The 16,174-nt window shown below is 62.4% G+C and overlaps 1 protein-coding gene across 1 annotated transcript in view; it reads left to right on the top strand.

Moving 5' to 3' along the window:
• The window catches only part of KCNT1 (potassium channel, sodium activated subfamily T, member 1), a 94,797-nt gene that overhangs the window by 53,748 nt on the left and 24,875 nt on the right, over positions 1–16,174 (top strand). The window contains exons 7-18 of the mRNA XM_011957307.1: positions 13–87; positions 155–238; positions 1,172–1,266; positions 2,412–2,619; positions 7,764–7,928; positions 8,233–8,369; positions 10,773–10,836; positions 10,992–11,100; positions 11,897–12,005; positions 12,267–12,416; positions 13,155–13,393; positions 14,914–15,148. Coding sequence (XP_011812697.1) covers positions 13–87; positions 155–238; positions 1,172–1,266; positions 2,412–2,619; positions 7,764–7,928; positions 8,233–8,369; positions 10,773–10,836; positions 10,992–11,100; positions 11,897–12,005; positions 12,267–12,416; positions 13,155–13,393; positions 14,914–15,148 — 1,670 coding nt within the window. The remainder of the gene's footprint in view (positions 1–12; positions 88–154; positions 239–1,171; positions 1,267–2,411; positions 2,620–7,763; positions 7,929–8,232; positions 8,370–10,772; positions 10,837–10,991; positions 11,101–11,896; positions 12,006–12,266; positions 12,417–13,154; positions 13,394–14,913; positions 15,149–16,174) is intronic.

Genomic DNA, 16,174 nt, shown 5'->3' with positions numbered 1-16,174 from the left:
TTTGGCCCCCAGGGCAACATCTGGGAGCAAATCTTCCGCGTGTCCTTCGTCCTGGAGATGATCAACACTCTGCCCTTCATCATCACGGTGGGTGAGCCCCGGCCGCCAGGAGTGTGGCCCCTGGAGCCCCAGCCCTGACCTGTCCCCTTCACAGATCTTCTGGCCGCCGCTGCGGAACCTGTTCATCCCCGTCTTTCTGAACTGCTGGCTGGCCAAGCACGCGCTGGAAAACATGATTGTAAGCCGGGGCGGGGGGGTGCAGCTGGGACCTGGGGGGCCACCCTCAGCCTCACCGGCCCTGGAAGACACTGTGCAACGTAGCCTGCCACGCCCCAGCCCTGGCATGACCTGTGGAGGGCCAGGAGGCCAGGGCAGCAGAAACTGTTTCTGCTCCTGGAAAACATCCAGCCCAAGCCCCGAATGCCCTCTTTCCAGGAAGAAACTCAACCCCAGAGCTTTTCCTTACCCTGGAAATTAAATGGCTGGCGGGAGGAGGAGGGACAAAGAGTGTGACAAACCCAGGCCACGAGGACCAGGGCCACAAACACCAGGCCACACGCAAACCGGGGCCACGGGGCCACAGGCAGGCCCTGCTCTGAGTGTCTCAGGAAACCTGGGCCACAGGGCCACAGGCAGGCCCTGCTCTGAGTGTCTCAGCAAGGTCCCTGTCGTGTGAATGGCAGCAGCCGGTTCCCTAGGCACCCACCCTCTCCAAGCCAGACCCCTTGATTCACAGCCCCCATTCCTGCCCCGGTGGTAAAGCGGCGTTACCATGCTGGGTCCAAGCCTTACACGCTAACCAGCCCTCTGACCTGAGACTTAAACTCATCCCCGGGGACGTAGGCAAGATGGAGACCCGTCCTGAGAGAGGACGGCGGAAGGGGTGCCCAGGTGCAGGCTGCCCCGTGGGCCTCAGCAGAGACGCAGGTGTGGCCAGGTGCAGGCTGCTCCATGGGCCTCAGCGGAGACGCAGGTGTGGGCCGGGTGCAGGCTGCTCTGTGGGCCTCAGCGGAGACACAGGTGTGGCCAGGTGCAGGCTGCCTCGTGGGCCTCAGCCGAGACACAGGTGTGGCCGGGCCGTCTGCTTTCCATTATCCTTCTAGTTTCTATTCATTGGCTCCTGGTGGGGTTCACAGTCCCTGCCCGCTGATGGCCGCCGCTCCTTCCACAGAACGACTTCCACCGCGCCATCCTGCGGACGCAGTCGGCCATGTTCAACCAGGTCCTCATCCTCTTCTGCACCCTGCTGTGCCTCGTTTTCACAGGGTGAGTGCCGGCTGTCAGTGCACGCACCCCAGAACGTTGGGGAGGGCCTGAGAGGCAAGCAGGGCTGGGCGGGGGGATGCAGATGCCTGTGTTCAAGCAGTGAGGGGGCAGAAAAGGCCACGGTGCCTGGGCTGCGGGTGTCGGACCACCCAGCTGGGACTGAGGTCAGGAGGCAGCTCCAAGCCCACGTCCCCAGTACACAAGCAGCCCTGCAGCCCGGCTCCTCCAAGGCCACAGATACCCAGACCCGGCTTCCTGGTCTATGCCGTGGATGTAGAGAAAGGGATTGGCCCCTAGGCCATGTGGGGGTCTCTTGGCTGAGGCCCAGCTAAAAGCAGGGTTTGGAGGCAGCCAGGGTAAAGGTGGGGACGCTCAGAGCTGCGAGGGCCTCCAGCCCACCCAGGCGTGTCCACTGTGCCCACCTGCCTGTGTTTCTGCTGACGGCTCCATGTTGCTGCTCTGCCTTGGTTCCCAGCGAGGCCTGGTCACCACTTCCCGTCCCCAGGCAGGGATGTCAGGCAAGCACGGTGCCCTGGGGGCAGGGAGAGTGCCCTGTGTTTCCCGCCTCCATTCCCCCATTGTCCCTCATGACAGACACAGCTCAGTGGGCAGATTGGGGCATCCATGGGGATGGCATCTGGGACCTGACGGTGACCCCAGCCCTGCCCATTAGACTTCCCAGCCTTGGGCCTGGGTGGCTTGTCTGGCTGTGCCTGGCAGAGGCCTGAGTGTGGTGGGTAAAGGGGCAAGGCTCTGAGATGGGGGTGGAGAGCCAGACCCACCCCACCTGTGTCACTCAAAGCCACACTGCACAGCCCTGCATCCCCTGCTCCCAGAGAATTTTCCAGGGGCCTAGGAGAGAGCCAGCGGGCAGGCAGGGAGGCTCCGGGGAATTCGCTGTGAACAGAGGCTGCCATGCTGTGGCCAAGGGGTCAGCTGCATTGTCAGCCAGCGTCTGGCAGGAGGTGGCTCTGGCAGAGCCTGGGGACAGATGGGCAGGGCTGAGGGCCTGACGCCACCCAGCTGTCAGGAGGGCGGGGCTCACCCGGTGACCAGGTGATGAACAGCTCAGTCTCCTGGGCAGTGAGGGTCCCGTGGGCAGGCAGGATCTCTGGGGCCACGGCCCCCAAGCTCCTGGGCCCCAGGCCGCCCCTAACTGCCCGGGGTTGCAGGACCTGTGGCATCCAGCACCTGGAGCGGGCGGGCGAGAACCTGTCCCTCCTGACCTCCTTCTACTTCTGCATCGTCACCTTCTCCACCGTGGGCTACGGCGACGTCACGCCCAAGATCTGGCCGTCGCAGCTGCTGGTGGTCATCATGATCTGCGTGGCCCTCGTGGTGCTCCCACTGCAGGTGGGTCCTCCGGGCACCAGCACTGGGTGGCACCAGCAAAGGGACAGGCGGGCGCCTTTAGAGGGAAGGGGCTGCTGGGGCTATGGCACAATGCAGGGGCCACTCCCAGGAGGGGACAGCGAGGCCAGCTGGCTGGTGCCTGCTCCGTCGTACGCCCCCACTGAGGGTCTGTGGTGGGTCTGGTGGTGCTCAGCGTGGTGGGTAATGATGGAGTCCCAAGGGCTGGCCTTTTCCTTCTGGGGAGATGGTGGGTCTCCGGCACCAGGGTGACCTGCCCTTCCCAGGCCCCAGGCAGAGTGCAGAGAGGGCTCAGGATGGATAGCTGGCCCACTTCCCATCCACAGGCAAGTGCAGCAGCAGCTACCAGGCCCACAGGGAGCACACCCCCTGGGCCACTCCAGCAGCTTCCCTGTCACCACTGCTAAGGCCCACTGCCCACTGAGCAGAGGAGGGGGCAAGACCTCAGCGGGAAAGGTGGGGCCTGGAGAGGGCAGCTGCCCAGGGTGTGGACTGCCTCTGCCACCTCCTCTAGGCACCCCAGCCCACCCTGGAAGGACCCTGCTATCGGGGAGATGGGAGAGGGAGGGGTTCCCTGTGGGTACTGGAACATTTTCTAGGAGCCTGGGTGGGAGGAAGAGCCCGAGGAGGTGGCCAGGGCCTTCTGGGAGTCAGACCCCCCCAGCTGGCTGCGGGATGCCGGGGAGACAGGGCAGTGCTTCCAGGGAGCCTCTGCCGACCCCGGAATCAGCCCCAGCTCTCTCCCCCTAAACAGCAGTGGGCATGGCACAGGTGTGGGCCCAGGCCAGGCCTGGCTCTTCCCCTCACTATATCCCAGTCAAAACTGTGGCACCAGCTGTATGGCCCTCAGCGTGGGCCGTGTTCTCCACATCTGCTGGCTTCCTTTCCCCTAACTTCAGATGGGGGCGTGTGCATCTTTCCACCTGGTTGTCGGCCACTCCACCACCCAGTGCCGCGAGTTCTGTTCCTGTGAGCTGCCCGCTCCTCTTTGGTCTGCCCCCCTAGTTTTCGCTGATGAGCGAGTCTCTCTGTGTTCTAGAAGAAGCCAGCTGTGTGTGGCTTTCCCGTTACTTCCTGCTCCATCGCCGCTCCTGTCCCTTTGCTTACAGTCTTCCATTCACAGATGGTCTTGACTTTTTTTTTTTTAATTAGAGATGGGGTCTCACTCTCATTTTGTTGCCCAGCTGGCCTCAAACTCCTGAGCTCAAGCGATCCTCCCGCCTCAGCCCCAGAAATAGCTGGGATTACAGGCAGCCTGGCTTTGATTCACCAATCTTTCCCTTATGGTTTCTGTTTTCCTGTCTTGACTAAAAAGATCATTCCTTCCCTCGATCATAATCCCGGCTTTCTATTTTCTTTTAAAAGTGTAAAGCTCGCCTCTCACCTGAAGGGTTTCTCCCACCCGGAACCACTGTGTGGGGTGGGGGTGGAGCTGGGTTCTCCCTTCTGATGCCTGCTCCCCTACACCCTGTACTCCTTTCTCTGCACATTTCAGAACCAGGCAAGGGCAGGAGCGAGGCCAGGAGCACAGTGTGGGGGGCACTCCGTGCAGTGACACTGCCTCCCTCCTCGGCCCACCTGCCCCAATCCATAAATCTCACCTCAAATTCTTTGCCTTCCCTCCTCAGCCCTCTTGCCCCAATCCATAAATCTCACTTCAAATTCTTTACCTTAATTACTTCTGCAAAGACCCTTTTGCAAATGGGGTCCCATCCTGAGGTGCAGGGGGATCTGCTTTCAGGGCCACCCTTCACCCTGCTACGGGCCCCCAGCCTCTGTCCCTGGTCCTCCCTGGCTGCTGCACCTGCTGAGGCTGCTGCACCCAGATACTCTGCAGAGGCCTTGGCCAATCCAGTCTCTGAATTCCCTACAAGCCCTTCCAGAGACATGTCCGAGAGGCCCCTAGGCCAGCTGAGGTCAGAGGATGGGTCAGCAGGGCCAATGCATCCCCCTTTCCCCCATGGGCCCACGGCCCAGCCACATGCAGCTCCACCTTCATGCTCCATCCGGATCCTCTCCCCACCCCAAACACCCCAGAGTGAAGAGGAGCCCCAGCCTCAGCCAACCCCAGGGTCGCTTTCAAATAAAGCAGGAGCAAAGTGCTGTCTCCTGTGCTTCTCATGAGACCATGGCACCCACGGGTAAGGGCCAAATCGGGATGTACGGCAGGCCTGTTCTATGTCCCTCTGCTGCGTCCACAGCCTCCAGGCTGGGGCTGCCTTCCCATTCTCCTGAAGCATTAGGGGGGCCCCCACCTCCCCTTATCTCCATTAAGAAGTAAGAGAAGGCCAGGAGCAGGGCTAACGCCTGTAACCCCAATACTTTGAAAGGCAAAGGCGGGAGGATGGCTTGAGCCCAGAAATTTGAGACCAGCCTGGACAACATAGGGAGACTCCCATCACTACCAAAAAATATGAAAAATAGCTGAGTGTGGTGGCGTGCACCTGTAGTCCCAGCTACTTGGGAGGCTGAGGCAGGAGAATCGCCTGAGCCCTGAGGTCGAGGCTGCAGTGAGCTGTGATCTTGCCATCGCACACTAGCCTGTGCAACAGAGAGTGGGACCCTGTTTCAAAAAAAAAAAAGAAAGAAAAAGAAAAGGGCTAGGCACAATGGCTCCTGCCTGTAATCCCAGGACTTTGGAAGGCTTAGGTGGGTAAATCGCTTGAGATCAGGAGTTCAAGACCAGCCTGGGAAACATGGCAAAACCCCGTCTCTACCAAAAAATAGGAAAAATTAGCCAGGTGTGATGGCACACACCTGTAGTCCCAGCTCCTCGGGAGGCTGAGGTGGGAGGATCACTTAAGCCCAGGAGGCAGAGGTTACAGTGAGCCAAGATCACACCACTGTACTCCAGCCTGGGTGACAGAGCGAGATGCCATCTCAACGCCATCTCAGAGAAAAAAAACAAGACAGGGTGACTCCAGGTGCACCGAGTCCTGCAGGCATCACACCTGCACTGCTCTTCAGGGAAATTCACGGAACAAATGTGCTGTCGTCACACGAGCTGATTGCATCGATGGGTGTGGCCATGGTGACAAGTGACCGACACCCCAGCAGCCTGCACGCAGAGGCGTCCCTGTAGCTCGGGCTCCGTGTCCACAGTGGGATCCCTCAGGTCAGCTGCCGCCTGCCTGCCTTGTCTCCTTTCTCCCATGTGGGGCAGGCAGAGCAGGCCCTGAGTGGGACAAGCCCTGAGCAAGGCAGGGAGGAAGGCGGGGACAGGGCCTGGGGGCTGGCACACCCTCCGTCCCATCAGCCCTGCCAGGCCTGGTGCTCAAACCGGACCCAGGGTGGGCCTGTGCTGTCCCTGGCAGGGCTGGAGGTGATTGGGACAGTGATGCCACTGGCCCCACCGTCTGAGCCGCTCCCTGCCTCCTCCAAATGACTCTGGAAAGACTGAGCCTCTCACTGGCGATGGTAAGGGCGGGCTGCGGTGCCCTTGCTCTTGGTCTCCACTGAGCTGAATTCACCAGTAAAAGCCCTTGAAGCAGAGTGATGGCCCCAAGGCCATCGCTTATGAATGTACCTTCTGGAACATAGCAACGCCGGCTGGGGTCTCCTGGAAGCATCCCTCCAGGCTGTTTGATCAGCAAGGCAGACAGGTGACCTAAACAGCAGACATGTATCCTCTGCCAGCCCTGGAGGCCAGAATCGGAAGTTGAGGGGTTGGCAGGACTGGCCCCGTCAGGCCACTTTGAGGGAGATTGTCCCGCGCGCCTCTCCAGCTTCTGGTGGTGCCGCAATCCCTGGGCTCTGTGGCTGGAGAAACCTCAGCCTCTGCCCCGTCTGCACTTGGCCTCTTCTCTGTACCTCACTGGATTTAGGGCCCACTCTAACCCAGGGTGACCTCATCTTAAATCATTACATCCACCGAGACCTATTTCCAAATCAGATCACATGGTGAGATTCTGGGCAGACAGGATTTTTAGGGTCACTACGGAGCTGCCGTCATTAGCTCCTTCATCCTCACGGCAGCCCTGGAGGCAGGTGCCATGCTGCCATCTTGCAGGTGAGGAAGCTGAGGCTCAGAGGGGGGCCGCGAGCCCTGGGGTGTCTGACAGCAGAGCCCCCGCCAGCACCATCCACGGGGAAGCCTCTGTTCCGGTTGCCCTGGAGTCTTGAGCACCTCCCAGCTGTGGAACCTGTTTTGTGTGGCAAGGCAGTGAAGCCTTGTCACCGGAACAAAGCGGGCACTGGACAAGTGCAACGCGATGGTCTCGTTTAGGCCAGATGATAGCACATCCCCTATGCAGGCCCACAGTCCATGGGAGCTCCTGCCATTGTTCATTTGTGTTCAGTGAAGCCAGGCACCGTGACTCAGCCTGTAATCCCAGCACTTCAGGACGCCAAGGCAGGAGGATCACTTGAGCCCAGGTGTTCGAGACCAGCCTGGACAATGTAGTGAGACCCCATCTCTAGAAAAAATAAAAATAAAACTAGCTGGGCATGGTGGCGACACACTTGTAATCCCAGCTACTCAGAGGGCTGAGGCAGGAGGATGGCTTGAGTCCAGGAGGTCGAGGCTGCAGTGAGCTGTGATCGCACCACTGCCCTCCAGCCTGGGTGACAGAGTGAGACTCGGTCTCAAAAAAAAAAAAAAAAAGAAAAGCCAAAGACTTTTGCCTACAGGCAAGTGGGGCCAGTGCACTCTGTTTTGGATCTGTCTCTTTGAGTCTCAACACTGAGACCTTGCATCTGGGGAGCATGAGCCGGGGCAGGTGGCATCCTCAGACCCGCAGCCACAAGCCCCCCGCCCGCTGGACATGGGCTCCTGACTGTGAGGCCCATGAGTGCCTGGAGGGCCGGGGTCTGAGGCCTGATATGGCTGCCCTTACCATCAAGAGAGTAATCCCCAATTCCAGGGGCTAAGCCTCCCCACCCTCAGTTTACTCCACAGTCTCCAGCTACCCCTCCTCCCTTGGTCCCCACACGTCCTGCTCTGTCATCTGGGGCTATCAGCATCCGCAGCTTCCACGTGGGAAAGGCCCCCCAATGCAGGCATCACCCCCTGGCTGGCCCTGCCCCAGGCCCCCAGCAGACAGTCGTGTGTCAGGCCCCAGGTGCTTCGCCGGGAGCCCTCACTCCCCGGGCCTGGTCGCTGATGCTCACCTGGTTCTCACCTGCAGTTCGAGGAGCTCGTCTACCTCTGGATGGAGCGGCAGAAGTCAGGGGGCAACTACAGCCGCCACCGCGCGCAGACGGAGAAGCACGTGGTCCTGTGCGTCAGCTCCCTCAAGATCGACCTCCTCATGGACTTCCTGAACGAGTTCTACGCCCACCCCCGGCTCCAGGTGAGGCCCCTGACCGCAGCCCAGCAGACGCCTCCCTCCTGGCCCCCAGAGATGCCATCCTCTCCCCAGGACTGCTTGGCAAGTCCCTGAGTCCTCAGCCTCAGTTTACCCCTTCAGTGAGGATGGCAGTCCACACTCAGGTGGGGGGGGCCCTGCGGGGGCCTCTTTTCCCTCCCGCCAGATGCAAGATCACAGTGAGCTCCAGGGCTCAGAGGTGGTGGGCACAAACACAGTCCTGAAGGCAGGGCCGCCTGGGTTGGGCAGGGGCTGGCTCAGAGGGTCTGACCCTCTGCCTGGCCGGCAGGACTATTACGTGGTCATCCTGTGCCCCACGGAGATGGATGTCCAGGTACGCAGAGTCCTGCAGATCCCTCTGTGGTCCCAGCGGGTCATCTACCTCCAGGGCTCTGCGCTCAAAGACCAGGACCTCATGCGAGCCAAGTGAGTGCTGATGGGCGGAGGGGGCAGCATGGGGGCACCTTCCTGAGACAGGTCGGCTGCTCAGGGCTAGGGCATTGACCACCACTCTCATGGCCAAGGGTCCTGAGTTGGCCTGCCCAGCGAGCTGATCGGAGCAGGGGGTCCCGAGGGTGGGTGCCAGGAGCTCTTGGCCCAATATGAGTTGGTCCAGCTGGAGGTGGACCGTCTGAGGTGAACCATCCAGAGTGGACCATTCAGGGTGGACTGTCCAAAGTGGACCATCTCAGCATCTTCCTGAGACAACTCAGCTGCTCAGGGCTGAGGCATTGACTATCACTCTCATGGCCAATGAGAGCCATTAGAGCATTGTAGACTATCCTCAGGGTGGACCATTTGGAGTGAACCATCCAGGATGGACATCTGGGATGGACCATCTAGGGTGAACCCTCCAGTGTAGACATCTGGGGTGGATCGTCTGGGGTGGACCATTCAGGGTAGACCTGCTGGGATGGACCATTTAGGTTGGACCATCCAGGGTGGATCGTCCGGGGTGGATCATCTGGGGTGGACTGTTCAGAGTAGACTATCCAGGATGGACCATCCAGGGTGGACTGTCTGGGGTGGACCTTCTGGAGCCTGTTGCAGCTTTTCTAGCTTAGGTCCCAAGCCCAGATGAGCAGGACCTTGCAGCCAGGCCCTTGTCCCTGTACCATACCCACTCTGGAGCATCCCGGGCAAGCCCACCCCAGCTGAGTCTCTGTCTCCCTTTTGCAGGGTGAGGGGCAGCTTTTGCGAGCTCCACCTTTCCCTGCTCCAAGTCTAGGAAAGTCAAGGTCTAGGGAGGCTCAAAATAGACCAGGGGCGGGAGAGTCGGCTGCTGTGAGTCAAGGCAGGAGAATGGGGGCTGCAGGTGGAGCTTCCTTTTAACGACAAATTGACAGAGTGACAGGGTAACAAGAGGGTACTGTTACCTGGAACTTTCCACAATGTGTTGGTGCACTTTCTGGGACATTCCCAGAAACGCCTCCTGGTGACGTTTGCATTCCAGGAGCCTGAATGTGTCCTTAGTGGCATAGTGTGGGTGGTACGTCCAGGGTCTCTCCCCATCGCTCCCCTTCCCCTGCCATGTCCAGAGCCCCAAGCTGGGGCTCATGGTCTATGGAACGCCACCTCCTTTGTGGTCCCGTCCCCAGCACACACAGGCAGTGCACCTGCTTGGGCCCAGGGAGTGGGGAGAGGGCAGGGGCGTAGGCCATGCCCAGCCAGGCAGGGATGAGCCCAGGGCTGTGGGTACAGGGCCTGGGGCCCCTGCGGAGCAGGCAGTGGTGCCAGTGATGTGGTGGGGTCCCCTGCCCTGGGGCAGGGGCGACTGTTTCTCAGACAGCATCTCATCAGTTTCTGCAGTTTCTGCAGCTGGGCTTTCGGGAGACCCAGGAGGCGCTGGAAGTGACCACCCAGGTTCCCAGACCATAGACTAGCCAGGCCAGGGAGCGGGCAGGGTCTCTGCCCTCAAGTTCCCCCCTCCCTCCTGCACCCCAGCCCAGCCCTGGGTGAATGTCTAATGGCAACATGCCAGATAGGTACCCCAGAAGCCAGTGCCCAGGTCAGGTTAGCTCCCCTGGTGCCCAGGTCACTGGCACACACTGAGGTGGGGTCTCCACCGGGCCTGCTCCTGCCAGCCCTGGACCCCTAGCCCCTGCCACCTGGGAGTATGGACAAATCCAGGCAGCCCCCACCAGCGGAGCTCCTCGCACGACCTCCTGATGCCCCTCCTACCTGGCCAACCTTAGGGACAAGCCGGGAGGTTGCTTCAGAGAACAGGGCCTGGGGGAGGAAGGGCAGGCACTGCCCTAGGAAGCACCGTGGGCTTCCACTCAGGGCCGTGGCCGGAAGAAGCTGTCAGCTGGTGTCTCCAGGACACACCGTCCGCGGCGTCTGACCCCCTTGCCCCCACCCGCTGTCAGCCTGCACACGCTCGGGGGACAGGCATGGCTCCTGTGCCGCCTTCTTGAGTGTTGGAGCTTGAAGTCTCCCTAGGGTGTCCGGGAGTCCTGACCCGGCTCAGAGCCTGCCAGGGAGGGGCCAGGGAGTCTGGAGAGGCCCAGGATGCCTGTGGGGGGGCACTGGGATACCTGCTGGTGGAGGGCATACAAGGAGGCCTGTCAGGGGCGCTGTGATGTGGGTTGGTGGGGGGGGGCAGTACAGGGATGCCCACTGAGGGGGCACTGTGATGTCTGACCAGCAGAGAGCAGGGGCCTCCTCCTACCTTCCATCCTCCCCGCCTTCCATCCTCCCCGCCTTCCATCCAACGGTCCTCCCAACCTCTTCCCAGGGGAGGTCCTCCTCACCTCACCTTCACGCCCCCCCCAGCTGCACTGCCCACCTCCCCTGCTCCACCCGCACTCAGGCCCTGGTGCCTTGCAGGATGGACAATGGGGAGGCCTGCTTCATTCTCAGCAGCAGGAACGAGGTGGACCGCACGGCCGCGGTGAGTGAGGCTGAGGCCCTGCCCAGGCGGGAAGGGCACCGTGGGGCTGGGGCGTGGGGGTCCCCGAGGGAAGAGACCTACCCCAGGCTGCTGGTGCCACCCAGCAACCCACAGAGGCCAGCCCGTCTGCACTGACCAACCACTCACTCCGCCAGGACCACCAGACCATCCTGCGTGCCTGGGCCGTGAAGGACTTCGCCCCCAACTGCCCCCTCTATGTCCAGATTCTCAAACCTGAAAACAAGTTTCACGTCAAGTTTGCCGGTGCGTCTGGGGCAGGGTGGGTGCGCACGTGGGTGACAGTGCGTCTGGGACAGTTGTGCGTGTGCGCACGCGGGTGACAGTGCATCTGGGGTAGGTGTGCGTGTGCGCGCACGGGTGCTGGCGCGTCTGGGGCAGGGTGCAAGTGCGCGTGCGGGTGACGGCGCATCTGGGGCAGGGCGCGTGTGCGTGCGTGGGTGAGCCGTGTGGGGGAGCGGGAGGGGCCGGCCCTGGAGCTCCACACACAAGCACACCAGGAGGTGCTGGAGGGGACAGCGGACCCCCATCCTCACCACATCCGAGAAGGGACCTAGAGGTTCCGACCTCTTCAGATGAACAGTCTTACGCTGGGGCCCTGGGGTCAGTGAAGGCAGGGTCAGAGGTCAGGTGGGGGCAGGAGCACCCTCCGATGAGCACGTCTATGGGCAGGGACCATGCTGGGTGCCCGGGGGACAGGGGTCAGGCCCCATGCCAGGTGCACGGGGGACGGGGTCAGGGCCCACATGGAGTGCCCAGAGCACAGGGGCCAGGGACCGCCCAGCCCTGGAGCTCCTCACTGAGCTGGGAGAGAAGCATAGGAACGATTGAAGGTCCACTGAGGCTCAGACCAAGGAGGGGGTTGGGGTCCAGAGACTCTGGGAGTGGTGATGCTGGAGCTGGACAGCAGACACGTGGGGGGTCCGGGGGGGCACCAGGCAAGGGTGCATCTGCATAGCACCTTCAGGAAGTGAGCAGGTGCTATGGGGAAGGAGAGAGCCGGCAGGGCAGCAGGTGGACCGGCCTACCCCACTGCCCGCAGACCACGTGGTGTGTGAGGAGGAGTGCAAGTATGCCATGCTGGCGCTGAACTGCATCTGCCCGGCCACCTCCACCCTCATCACCCTGCTGGTGCATACGTCCCGCGGCCAGTGAGTGCCCCGTGCCCCGCGGGACCGACCTCCGTGGCCCGGCCGGCGCAGGGAGACAAGGCAGGGCCTGCGTGGGGCCGGGGACGGGCTTCCCGGAGGAGGGGTGTGTGGCGGGCAAAAGTCCTGCACAGGGAGGGGGTCCGTGCCAGGGGAAGCGGAGGGGCCACCTGCAGACCCGGCCGGGCAGGAGGGACAGCCATGGCCGAGGAGGGACAGCCACGGCCGAGAGTGACGGTCCCCCGGCCCCGCTCCGGCCCACAGGGAGGGACAGGAGTCCCCGGAGCAGTGGCAGCGCATGTACGGACGCTGCTCGGGCAACGAGGTGTACCACATCCGCATGGGTGACAGCAAGTTCTTCCGCGAGTACGAGGGCAAGAGCTTCACCTACGCGGCCTTCCACGCCCACAAGAAGTAAGGCCGGGCCGCGGCCATAGGGCTGGCACTCCGGGGCTGCTCCGTGCCCTCCACACCCACCCAGTCAGGCACAGGAGTGGCCCTGGGGTGGGGCTGCAGAGGGCTCGGGGGCAGGGCATCAGGTCGTCCTGCCTGGTGAGGGCAGCCGCAGGACTGGGCTCCGGGTCCACATAAAAACCTGCCACGCAGGCCGGGCGCGGTGGCTCACGCCTGTAATCCCAGCACTTTGGGAGGCCGAGACGGGCGGATCACGAGGTCAGGAGATCGAGACCATCCTGGCTAACACGGTGAAACCACGTCTCTACTACAAAAATACAAAAAACTAGCCGGGCGAGGTGGCGGGCGCCTGTAGTCCCAGCTACTCGGGAGGCTGAGCCAGGAGAATGGCGTAAACCCGGGAGGCGGAGCTTGCAGTGAGCTGAGATCCGGCCACTGCACTCCAGCCCAGGCGACAGAGCGAGACTCCGTCTCAAAAAAAAAAAAAAAAAAAAAAAAAAAAAAAAAAAAAAAACCTGCTACGTGGCTCCTCCCTGAGGCTCACGGGCTGACCCCAGCTCTCTGGTCCCCGACACCTCTGGGACAGGAGGGCTCGGCCAAGGTCCCTGACCCCAGATGGTCCCCAGGAGGAAGACGCGGAGCTCCAGTGGGGACTCTGGTGATTCGCAGGAAGGGCAGGCTAGGGGCGGGACGGGGCGGGTGAGTGGCGGGGCCTGAGGTGCTGGTACCCCTGCCCAGGTACGGCGTGTGCCTCATCGGGCTGAAGAGAGAGGAGAACAAGAGCATCCTGCTGAACCCGGGGCCCCGGCACATCCTGGCCGCCTCGGACACCTGCTTCTACATCAACATCACCAAGGAGGAGAACTCGGCCTTCATCTTCAAGCAGGAGGAGAAGCGGAAGAAGAGGGCCTTCTCGGGCCAGGGGCTGCACGAGGGTCCAGCCCGCCTGCCTGTGCACAGCATCATCGCCTCCATGGGTGAGCCGGGGCAGGCACACGGGACTCCCTGGGGCCGCTCCTCTGGTGAGAGACCAGGTGGGACAAGGGCAGGTGACCAGGCGGGGCAGGAGACCAGGCAGGGCAGGAGACCAAGTGGAACAGGGCAGGAGACCAGCCGGGCAGGGCAGGAGACCAGGCCAGTGTGGCCTCCAGACCCAGCTCCTCTTGGCCTGTGCCTCCAACCTTGGATAAGTGGCGTCTTTCTGGGCCTGTTTTTGAATCTGTCAAACAGGGGTGTCCCCACCTTCCTGGGGCCATCTTTGTGGTCATTACTCACTGTGTCCAAGTGGAGCTGCCCACAGGACTGGTTGGCAGCTCAACTGGAGGCTCCTGGTGGTCCCATCAGCTCACAGGGTCTGCTTCACATGTGTTCCTCAAACAGTCGGGGACACTGACGTCCAATGGGGCCGGGAGTTGGCGGGATGAGGTCGCAGCGGCCGAGGGCTCTGGCCTCTTATTGCGCCTTCAGGGATCCTCCCGGGTGCTGCGTGCCAGACAGGGTCAGGCTACCTCTGAGCAGGTGCAGGCCGATGGCCCCAAGGGCAGCACCTACAATGCTGTTGCCGCCCCCCCAGCCAGGCCTTCCTGGGGGACAGTTAGGGAGCAGGGCCAGGCCAGGAAGCCATTCAGGCCACAGACCCACGGCTGGGCCACGGCATTGCTGCCTCCGTACAGTGGCCCAGGCAGAGGCTGACCCTGCACACCCACCCTGGGGGGTTGTTACACGGTGGCTGCTGGGGCACCAGGTGGTTCAGTGCAGTGGGGCACAGTCTCCAAGACCCAGAGGGCCCTGGGGTTTGGAGACGTGCTGATGCAGAGCCTGCCGCCTGCCAGACTCCACAGGTTGCCGGCCCCTGTCCATGGCAGCTCACTCGGGGGGCCGGGCCTGGCCACAGGGCACTGGGGAGGCAGGCTGCTGCTGCCTAGCCACACCTCCACCTTCACCTGCACAGGGGGCACTCTGCCCCCAGGTGGCTTCCAGGAAACCAGGGTGACTCGGGGAACCCTCACTGCACCCACAGAGGCCCTGGGCCATACCTGGAGGTCCGCAGCCCCCACCTGGCAGCCTGGGGGTGGTGCAGGAGTAACAGAGTCTGCTCCCACAGGCACCGAGTGACCCGGCTGCTCCCCACCTGGCCCTGTCTGCCAGGCAGCCTGACCAGCTGCCCGGGCCCCCAAGGCTGGGACCCCGACCCTAAGATCAGCCAACCCCCTCCTCAGGCAGTTGGTACTGAGGCCACAGCAGCTGGCCTGGGTGGTACCGATGGGGCACTGAGGTCCCCTGGGTCTTTGCTCAACATCATCACCCCAGAGTCCGCTGTCCCCGTTGTATGGAGGGAGAAACTGAGGCATAGAGAGATTGAAGCTCACCAGCTGGAGCACAGGAGCCCGGCCGTGACAGGGTCTCTAGAGATAACTGTGTTTGCCTGAGCTCTGGGAACTTGCCGCCCCTGAAGGGTGGGAGTCGGGCTGCAGCCAAGCACAGGGCTCTCTTCCAGGGACGGTGGCCATGGACCTGCAGGGCACGGAGCACCGGCCCACGCAAAGCGGTGGGGGGGGCGGGGGCAGCAAGCTGGCACTGCCCACGGAGAACGGCTCGGGCAGCCGGCGGCCCAGCATCGCACCCGTCCTGGAGCTGGCCGACAGCTCGGCCCTGCTGCCCTGCGACCTGCTGAGTGACCAGTCAGAGGACGAGGTGACGCCGTCGGACGACGAGGGACTCTCCGTGGTAGAGTGAGTGCTGCCTTGGAGATGGCTCCCAGTGCGGGGAGGAGCCGCCGTGAGTGCGGGGGAGGGGAGTGTCGGGGCCTCCTCAGTGGTCCCCCATGCTCTGAACTGCAGCTTCTGGACAGCTCCCGTGGAAGTCCTTGTTTGACAAATAGAACCTCAGGGGACGTGACACAGACATCAGAGCCACAGCACTCTTGTCCCCAGGGAGCACTTAGAGTGTCACTGAGATGGGGGTGTGCTGGGCTGCATCCTTCCCAGTTGGGGCTGGGGGTGCAAAGCTAACTGGGGTGAGGCAGGTCACTGGGGCAGGGGCTGTGTGTCAGGCACCGGGTAGCACCATCCTCAGAGAGGGGCCCGTTCCCACCCACCTCACCAGCCCCACAGTGGTCCGGTCACTCTCTGAATCAGGATGGAGCCGGGCGGTGACCCCAGGCCATCCTCATCCACCCAGTGCCCTAGGTCTCCCCCTTAGCACCACAGAGCGCAGAGAGGCACAGCCCGCCTGACCAAGGGTGGATCTCCTCTGAGCAGGGTCCCTGTGCAACCCCTGGGCAAGGCAGCATCCCAGCCTGGAAACCACAGCCCATCCTGAGCTGTTGTCCTGGCCTAGGTTTGGAGCCAAGTCCTCCTGCTTCGAATTGTAAGACAGGAGGCCCCACTCTGTTCTCAGCAGCTTCTGCCTCTTGGCCTCAGCCAGGACAGACAAGCGCCTCAACTGCAGGGCCCCAGGGCCCGTCCTCAGCGGGGCTGCCTCACTCTGCCCTGGCCTTCGCCTCTGGGGTTGGGTCGACACACGGTAATGACAGCCCGTAATATCCCAGCTGCTGGGAAACAGCCCTGAGCCATTGCGTGTGTGTGTTGGGTGCTGCTGAGGACGGGGTGGCGTACTGGGGGCAACAGCCTGGCTGGAAAAGGATGTGGATAAGAGCAAGGCCACAGTGTCTGCCCCTCCAGCCTGGGGTGCCGGGGACGTCAGGGAGGCGTGGCAGGCGGGCAGAGCCCTGTGGGTTTTGCCTCGTCTAAGCTGTG

The sequence above is a fragment of the Colobus angolensis genome, unplaced genomic scaffold (genome assembly GCF_000951035.1).
Source record: "Colobus angolensis palliatus isolate OR3802 unplaced genomic scaffold, Cang.pa_1.0 Scaffold44, whole genome shotgun sequence".
Taxonomy (NCBI): domain Eukaryota; kingdom Metazoa; phylum Chordata; class Mammalia; order Primates; family Cercopithecidae; genus Colobus; species Colobus angolensis.
The sequence above is the reverse complement of the archived record's forward strand: the minus strand, read 5'-3'. Positions and strand labels throughout refer to the sequence as shown.